At 46.7% G+C, this 9,269-nt stretch overlaps 1 protein-coding gene across 1 annotated transcript; it reads left to right on the top strand.

Moving 5' to 3' along the window:
• The first annotated feature begins 77 nt into the window (after nucleotides 1-77).
• PSMC2 (proteasome 26S subunit, ATPase 2) lies at nucleotides 78-9,021 on the top strand. Its single transcript, XM_071552683.1, has 12 exons — nucleotides 78-345; nucleotides 2,400-2,437; nucleotides 3,630-3,711; nucleotides 4,590-4,689; nucleotides 5,015-5,146; nucleotides 5,772-5,844; nucleotides 5,989-6,084; nucleotides 6,346-6,510; nucleotides 7,014-7,101; nucleotides 7,824-8,026; nucleotides 8,560-8,656; nucleotides 8,752-9,021. The coding sequence occupies exons 1-12, from the start codon at nucleotides 276-278 to the stop codon at nucleotides 8,907-8,909; spliced, it is 1,302 nt and encodes a 433-aa protein (XP_071408784.1). The 5' UTR covers nucleotides 78-275; the 3' UTR covers nucleotides 8,910-9,021.
• The last annotated feature ends 248 nt before the right edge of the window (nucleotides 9,022-9,269 follow it).

Genomic DNA, 9,269 nt, shown 5'->3' with positions numbered 1-9,269 from the left:
CGTCATAAGCGGCCCGGCCCGGCTCGGCCCGGGCCCCGCGGGCCCCGCCGCGGCCCCGCCCCGGCCCTCACGCTTCCCCCGCGCCCCGCACGGCCCCGAGGGGCGGCCCCGCCGGCAGCGCCCGCGGATGGTGCGAGAGCCAGCGGCGACCGCGCGCGGAACCCTCGGCGGCGGTCGCGGCGCCCGGGGGGGGGATACGGAGAGGAAGGAGAGGGCGGTGCGCGCCGCGGTGCACCCCGGATCCCGTGCCGGGCGGAAGCGTTGAGGGCCCCGCCATGCCGGACTATCTGGGCGCCGACCAGCGCAAAACCAAGGAGGAGGAGAAGGAGGACAAGCCCATCCGCGGTGAGGGCGCGGGCGGGAGCGGGAGCGGCGGGGCCGGCGGGGAGAGAAGGGACTGGGAGTGCCCCTGAGGCGCCTGTGGCCCTCGGCCGCCGGCCCGGCCGGGATAAACACCGAAGTGAGGGCCCGGTTCGGGAATTCCCAGGGGAACCGGGATGGGCCGTCCGTGCGGGGAAGGACCGGGCGGGGCGCGAACAAACACCGTGTGCGGCCTGTCCTGTCCGCCAGACCCTCAGGGAGGAGATGAAATATCCGCTTGGAAGTCTGGTTGTCTTATAAAAGGCTCCTACAATGCCTGATCTGCTCATCGTGAGAAAAACGGGCTTTTTGTGGTTCGGTGATAAGTTAAAAGGTCCAGTAAACACGAAACAATAAAACCCCCTTGGAAGGGTTTGGGGAGGCGGGGCCGGTCTGTGCTGCTTGCGGTGACACGACGGACGAAAAGGCCTTGAGCTGAGACAGGGGAGATCCAGTTTGGACATTGGGAAATATTCTCTGTTCGGGTGGTCGGGCCTTGGAATACGTGGCCCAGGGGGAAATGGTGGAGTCACCATTCCTGGAGGTGCTCCAGAGGCGTCTGGATCTGTGCTGGGAGATACGGATTAGTGGTTGCAGAGGCGGTGCTGGGTGGAGTTGGTGATCGTGAAGTCTCTTCCAGCCTGGATGATTCTGCAGTAATTTGTGTCCCCGCTGGGGGAGCCCCGCAGAGCTGTCCCTGTGCCGCCACCTTCATGAGTCACTCAGTGGCAGCAGGAGAGGGAGAGGGGGCAGCTTTTTCCAAGGACACCGGCCTAGTGTTGCTCCTCATGCCTGAATTTAATGTGCCCTTTTATTTCGTGCTAGCAAATATTTAATAACGCATCTGGAAGCACAAGCAGTGCAAAATGTAATCAGTGATGGACTTTGAACTGTTCCCACTCAAGAAAGGTAAATTACAGCATCACAGTGTTTAGTAGCTGTAAAAAAATCAATGGGGTAGTACAAATAGTCAGGAGAGAAATAAGGATCAACATCAAAGGTTCTTTCAGAATACTGTGTAACATCCTGCACCCAGATCATCAGCTGTGTGGTTTGGGCTCCATCTGCCTTGAAAAGAGAAGAAACTGAGGGCCAGGGATGGTGGATGGAAACAAGTTTCGGGGGAAGGGAGCAGGAGAGTTGAATGGCTCTTAAATGGCAAGTGATGAGAGAGTGAACAGAGGATGACAGTAATTGAGAGTCCTGAGGTTTTTATTTAATGGAGGGGGTTCCCTGCAGGACTGAACACATCAAACAGCTGCTGCTGCCTGTGCTTCTGGGGGAGTGCTGAGGCTCAAGTGAGATCTTTAGATTGCAGTTTTAAGTGAAGTAAAAGGCAGCACAATGCTGGTTTACACCCGGGGATCCCTCCTGGGTATTCTGTTGAAAGTTGCTGAAAGTTTACTGGGATTTAGAAAACCAACATAAATATTTATGTAAGGAAGGTCTGTTTAAGGGGAGTAAATAAAAATGTGTGAACCCAGGAGTCTGTAGACCTTCCTGTCTGAGAAGGGGTGTTAGACCAGACTGTTTGTCTCATTTAGTGCCACCCTTCCCAGGTCTTCTGTTTTACAATATGACAACTAGAGATTTGCAGTAAAGTTCTGTTACTGAGACCAGCTTAGATTTGGTTGCTGTTCTTGCTGACACTGGCCCTTTTGGAAGAGAGATATCACTGGTGGAAAGTGGTGATGGTGTTTTGTTGGTGCTTTCTTAGACATTTAGAACCAAAAAGATGAAGTTTTGATGTCTTCCATCCCTTCTTTGTACAGTCATAGGCTGGGAAACTGCTCTGAGCAAGGCAGAACCTGCTTGCTGTGAGCAGAGGCTGGTGCAGGCTTTTCAACTGAAGGCAGGAGCTGGAGACCCTGCTTTGTTTTTCTTGGATGTCTGATGCTTTTTTGTTCCTCTTTGGTTCAGTGAAAAAGTAGAAACTCAAAGGAATCCCTTTAAAATAACATGTTCATTCTTTAGGAGCAGAATTGATACTGCTGGCTTTGTTTTTAAAACTGGAAACTAAGTCTGTCCTTTTGTTTCAGCTCTGGATGAAGGAGATATTGCCTTGCTGAAAACATATGTAAGTATCATACACATAGGAGAGAGCTGAAGACAATGGGAATAGAGTGCAGGAGTGGAGGGGTGTGTATTAGTGAGGAGTTAATGAACCTGCTTAGGCTCCTAATGCTTTTTTCACCTGCCAAATGTTTTCTCCTTTCCACCTTCAAATGAGGAGGCCCCAACACACAGCCCTAAAATAACACAGCAGGTTTGTTTGCTGGGAAGTAATTAAGGTTTCCTGTCTTTATTTTTGTTTTGTCTCATGGCTGGTCACCACAGGGCTCTGACAGCCAGGGCTTTACTGGGGCTTTTCCACTCACCAGGTTTCTTGGTTTATAAAAACAACAACTGTCAGACCCCTCCTGCCACCAAATTGACTTGCTTTTAGCCATCACCTTAAAAACTGTCAGAGAGTGATACATGGATCTTGTCCAAAAGAATGTAAGTTTGGGAGGCATTTTCCATGGACAAAAAGGCTTGAAATGTCAATCTCCCCTCTGCACGGGGAAGGTCAGTTGGCCTGTGGAAGAACTCTTGGAAGGTGAAACTTGCACCTTAGGGATTGTCTGGGTTTGGAGTCTGGCAGAGATGTGCATTTTGTTGACACTGAGACTCCTCTACAGAGCTCTGAAACTGCTTGTGCCCACTGTGGCTTCTCTTTGTGTTACCTGTGGTGTACAAAGGGGACCTGTACAGCAAATCCAGCTCTGGCTATGCCTGTGTTGGCACATCCAGGGCAAAACAAGCATTTTATCACAAGCAAGAGTTCTGATTTGCCCCATGATCTTTCTGCTGTGTTCTGTGGATGACAGAAAGGTTGGGTGGGGTAGTTAAACTGCTCATACAGATGGTCTTTAGATGGTGTATTCACAATTCTGTCTGTATATGATTTTTACTAAGACTTTCTTAAACTTTAGGGGAAATAGTTAAAAAATAAGTCTGAACAGGTTTTAAAAACACCCAAATCCTTGAAGTTTACAAATGTGGAAAATTTCCACTCGCACAATGGGCCAATTGTGTGTAGCTGCACTTCACTTTTGCAAACAGAAATGTTGTTACTGGAGCTGATTCTGTCTTTTTTGGCTGTGCTCAATAGTTGGCTGTTGCACCAAGATAGTGTATTGAACATCTTGATGCTCTGCAGCTCTGGTTGTTTTTTCCTAAACATGAGATAATCTGAGTTACAAAATCTCATGATACTCCTTTTCCAGGGCCAGAGCACGTACTCAAGGCAGATCAAGCAAGTAGAAGATGATATTCAACAACTGCTTAAGAAAATCAATGAGCTCACTGGTATGTTCCTTTCTTAAGATAACTTTCAATGGAAGAGCCACAGATACCAAAGCAAGTGTAAGAAGCTGATTTCAAACAACTTCTGCATTGATTTATTGTTATTTTTCTAGAAAGAATACAGTTTGGGTTTTTTTTGTAACATGAGATTTTGCTTAGTAGGTGATGGGTGTTGTGGTTGGGCTAATCAGTACATCTGATTTAGTGGCATGAAACAAATGCCCTTTTCTGACACTTGATACTGAAGGAATGGTACCAGCCTTGTGTGATGAAGGACTGTGTAGCACAACAGTCAGCATCTCAAATCAGCTGGGTTAAAATCAATAACAATTTATTTGTTCCCTAGTTTTTCTTTGTTTCACTGACACTTGTTTGTTGCCCTGTTGTTAATCCTGTAGTGGCCCTCAGTTCTGCCAGTTTCTCTTGTAGAATAATCTTGATTCTGTCAAATGCATCATGGGGATGGTACTTGCTGTATCCATGTTTTGGAAGATTTTGGGGGGTTTATCTGTGTGAGTCCCTTGGCTTCTGTATCTCACACAAGCTGTCCCTCAGTTCAGTGTTTCACTTGCAGCGTTTCATCCTCTGAAACGCAGACATCGTTCTCTGTGATCCACTGTCAGGCTGTCACAGCCCCACCCTGCAGAGCTGTGGGAGAGGGTGGCCAGGCTGGGATTTGCATGTTCACTGGCACAGTCACATGGCCTCTTTCCTTAGGAAACGTGGTTTTTTAGGAAGTCTATCAAAGATAACGTGTGTGTGTGTGTTTTGGAGGCCCCTGGAGAAGCTTCCTGTGGGCTTATCCCTCAGGTTTTGGTGTGGGAAGGATGGCTGATGACCCAGTCAGCTGCTTCCTCCTCAGCTTGTCTGTGCTCACACAGGGATCAAGGAATCCGACACCGGCCTGGCTCCTCCTGCCCTCTGGGATCTGGCTGCTGATAAACAAACTCTCCAAAGTGAGCAACCATTACAAGTTGCAAGGTGAGTGTGCTCTTCCTCTTTCAGTGGAGCTCTCTAGTGTTAAAAATGTGATTTATAGCTTATGTGGAGACTTCTATAAAAACTAGGGTTCCCATGTTGTGTGTATTAGAAGTGCTTTTTCCCACCGAATCACAAAGGAACTGTATTACATGTGATGTACTTTATGGGTTTACTTTTCCTGCAGTTATTGTATGTTGCTATAGCAATGGAATCACGAGTACAGCAGCTGTTTCAGTGTATTGGGAAAGAGTCTCTTATCTTGATGCTTGTGAAGATACCAAGCCAGCTGGTGTGCCTGGAGATGTAACTGTGTGTTCTGTGTTAGATGCACCAAGATAATCAATGCAGACTCCGAGGATCCCAAGTACATCATCAATGTCAAGCAGTTTGCCAAGTTTGTGGTGGATCTCAGTGACCAGGTGGCACCTACTGACATAGAAGAAGGCATGAGAGTTGGGTATGCAAAGTCTTTGTGTTCTTATGAGTCTTCCTGGAGACTGAAGCTTTCTCTAAGTTGTCTCATGTCTTCGTCTGACATGTCAACACCCATCAATTCAAATTTTTGCCGTAGTTGGAATTACAGCACTGATGTCTTTCTTATGGAAGCCAGTAGCTCACCTGCATGCTCTGATGAAATACTTTTATTTTGGTGTTACTCTGATAAAACCATGATCATGGACTGAAACCCTTCAGTCTAGGCCCCAGTAGTCCCAGCTTTCAGGGATCCTGCCTAGCCTGGAGCCTGTTTCTTCTTTGGCACTTGTCCAGTTACAGGGCAGCCAAGAAATGTTCACTGAGGAGATGAAACTTTGAGAATCAATATTTTGCCAGTTTGCTCTATGGGATATTTTGAAATTTAGTTTTCAAAATACTTTGGAATTAATACTTTTGGAAACATTAAAAAGTTCTGCAGAAAAAATTCCAGTTTCTAGCCTATTTGACTATTAGCTTTCAGGGCTTGGCTGTCTTGGTGCCAGAGAAAAGAATAGTTTAAGATTTCAGCTTCTCATTTACAGAGTTGTTTCTACATTACAGTTTAGTTAACCAGTGTTAAAATAATGGCCCTTACGCTTTCTCGCCAGGGTGGACAGAAACAAGTATCAAATCCATATCCCTTTGCCTCCAAAGATTGATCCCACAGTCACCATGATGCAAGTGAGAACTGCTTTTGCTTATTTTGACACTGCTGTGTGTTGTAACTGTGACTGCTTTGTCTGGGTTTTGTTCTGGCCTGTTGAAGGCCTGAAGACATTCCCAGCACCAGGCTGGTAACTGCTCCCTCACCTTTTTGTTGTGCAGGTGGAAGAAAAACCTGATGTCACCTACAGTGACGTTGGTGGTTGTAAAGAGCAGATTGAAAAGCTGAGAGAGGTGGTCGAAACCCCTCTGCTTCATGTAAGTAACATCCAGATTGAAACTTTTATTATTTTGGAAGTATTGTGGTCATCTGTTAGCATATGAAAAAGCAGGAAAAGGCCATGTAGCTGAATGTAAAAGCTGAGTAAAACAAAGTCTGCTTTTGACAAGTGAAATCCAGCTTAGCCTGGTTTATATTGCTCTGTATTGATGATTTTCTTAACTTGCATTTACACTTTGATGCACATAATCTTTAATTTGCACATAAATAACCTTGCCTTCTGTCTGCCACCATTACAGCCTGAAAGGTTTGTGAACCTTGGGATTGAGCCTCCCAAGGGAGTGCTGCTGTTCGGGCCTCCTGGCACCGGCAAGACGCTCTGTGCCCGCGCGGTTGCCAACAGGACCGACGCCTGTTTCATCAGGGTGATCGGGTCTGAGCTGGTGCAGAAGTACGTGGGAGAGGTAAGAGCAAATGCTGGTGGGTGTGCAGGGGCTTGCAGAGTTCCCTTGTGGGGCCCAGACACTGCAGGGGGACTCGGGGTGGATGGACTTGGATGCTGCAGGTACAGGTGGGAAAGGAGCTGTCAGACAAACTGCTGCAGGTCAGGCAATGGTGGAAAGACCTGAGGTTTGCTGTTACTGATGAAAAGGGATTTGCAGTGCAGAGTTCAGTCTCTGGTTCAGGAGGACTCTGGGATTAGGATACTGTTCCCAACTCTGCCACTTACTTTTCACTTGGCCCTGAGGTAAACACCTCGTCTGCACTCTTGAGTTTAAGAGCAGTAATTTTTCTCTCCTTTATAAATTGCTTTAAACTGTATCAATGTCCCATTTTATATATGAAGAAACAAAAAGATTTTTTTAATTGGAAACTTAGGAGTGTTTGGAAGCATGAAAAGTTTGATCTTGATAGTTTTCCACTATCATGCCTTGACTCTAACAAAATCTTTGATTTCTGCTTTCAGGGAGCTCGAATGGTTCGTGAACTCTTTGAAATGGCCAGAACTAAAAAAGCTTGTCTTATATTCTTTGATGAGATCGATGCCATTGGAGGTATGTTTGTAGTGGTTGTGATTCTGATCTCTGATGAGAGGTTCCAGGTTTTCTTTTCACACTGTAGTTCTTTATCTGGAGTGCTGCATTTCAAGAAATGTGCTTGTAAACACTGGGATAGCAAAACTACTCCCTGCATATCCCATGTCCAGGAAGCTGTCAGGAAGTGGTTTATATAGCCCCAAGGAGAAGCCATTTTTGCACATTTGGAACACCCAGATTACTTGAGCGTTAGTGAAGAATCTCTGAATTGTGTTTGCAAAAAAGTATTGTTAACTTAAACCCCCTTCAGCTTCTGGACTAAACACAAAATCTTTCTTACTGCCTGAACATTAAATTTTTTCTCTAAAAAGTGCTTGGATCCTTTGAAAGCAGAACAATTTTTACACAGACAAGGGGAGGGAGGATTTTGGTTTAGGGAAGGCAAAACAAACCAGCCACATTTATAAATTCCAGCAGCTTGGACAGTTGTTAGGCAGGGAGATAGAGGCCCTTCCATACTAAGGATGAAGATCCAGCACTTAATTTAACTGACAAGTAACAGCACTCACTGTTGGTTTGAAATGTGTCATTTTCAAATAACCCCCTCACACCTCTAACTCCTCACAAGTACCTGCGTGCAGTCTGAAATCATTCCCCAGGTGTCTTCTCTGTAGCTGCTGTGACACCTGCCCACGCCTGGAAGGTGCCTCTCACTGTGGGATTCTGTGTCTGCTCTCCAGGTGCTCGTTTCGATGACGGGGCTGGGGGTGACAATGAGGTGCAGCGCACGATGCTGGAGCTGATCAACCAGCTGGATGGGTTTGACCCACGGGGCAACATCAAGGTGCTGATGGCCACCAACAGACCCGACACACTGGACCCGGCGCTGATGAGGCCCGGCAGGCTGGACAGGAAGATCGAGTTCAGCCTGCCCGACCTGGAGGTGAGAACACTCTGCCACAGCCACGGGTGTGCTGATACCACAGTGGTTCTGACTTGGGGTGTTACTGTCTGCAAGTTTATGAGAATTAACAAAAGCAGGACTCTTAAATTCCGTGAAACTACATGGAAATTTGGGGGATTAAAGATGTGCCAAAGGTTTTCCCACATTGTGCAGATCCCATGCCTGGCTGAGAAGCTGTGGTGAACAGCTATAATCACGGAATGTTGCTGCCTCAACAGATAAAAAATCCTATAACCAGATCTATGACATAGTTCAGAAGTTGGAATGTGTTTTGTTTGGCTCTTTTTAGAGAGATTACTTGAGGTAATTCTATGACTAAAGCTATTTTTAAAGCTATTTACCTAATTTTGTATCATGGAAACTTAAACATTCCAGTTCAGACAAGGGAAACTATAGTTGGGCAGCAAAAAAAAGATGTTTTCCATTTGCCTGTGCTGTGGATGTGGACAGCTGCAGGCTGGAGTCATCACCTCTTTCATGCCATGGACACCTTTATCCTCCCTTTTTTCCAGGGACGAACTCACATCTTCAAGATCCACGCTCGTTCCATGAGTGTTGAGAGGGACATCAGGTTTGAGCTGTTGGCTCGGCTGTGTCCCAACAGCACAGGTGAGCTGATTGTGTTCAGTGATTTAAACAGTTCTGTGTGTGCTCCATCTCCACTGGCAGTCAGTGTTGAACGGGTTTGTCCCTTTCTTCCCAAGGCGCCGAGATCCGCAGTGTCTGCACGGAGGCAGGAATGTTTGCCATCCGAGCACGCCGCAAGATCGCAACGGAGAAAGATTTCTTGGAAGCAGTGAACAAAGTCATTAAATCGTATGCGAAATTCAGTGCCACCCCCCGCTACATGACCTACAACTAATGCCTGGAAATGTTCTTCATGCTCCTCTTAAACCTTCCATGGAACAAAAGTGCAAGTGGAGTGATTCCTGTTTTGTTCTTGGAAACCAGAAATAAATGGCGTATTCCAAACAGCAGCTGTGTTCATTGTGGGCATGGTCTACACCAGTGGCTGCTGCAGGGGGGAAAAAATCTGAGAAGTTCTGGTAACACAACCTAAACCCATGAGATAATTTTCAATCAGGTATCTGGGCCATCCCACGTTTTGATTCCTGGTAACCATTTACACCCCAAAACTTGTAGTTTGAGCCACGGGGGTGTGAATGACCCCTAAGTGACTCCAGTGTTTCTGCATGTCCTGAGAAGTGCTTGTATGATGCTC

The sequence above is a fragment of the Pithys albifrons genome, chromosome 3 (genome assembly GCF_047495875.1).
Source record: "Pithys albifrons albifrons isolate INPA30051 chromosome 3, PitAlb_v1, whole genome shotgun sequence".
NCBI lineage: Eukaryota > Metazoa > Chordata > Aves > Passeriformes > Thamnophilidae > Pithys > Pithys albifrons.
The sequence above is the reverse complement of the archived record's forward strand: the minus strand, read 5'-3'. Positions and strand labels throughout refer to the sequence as shown.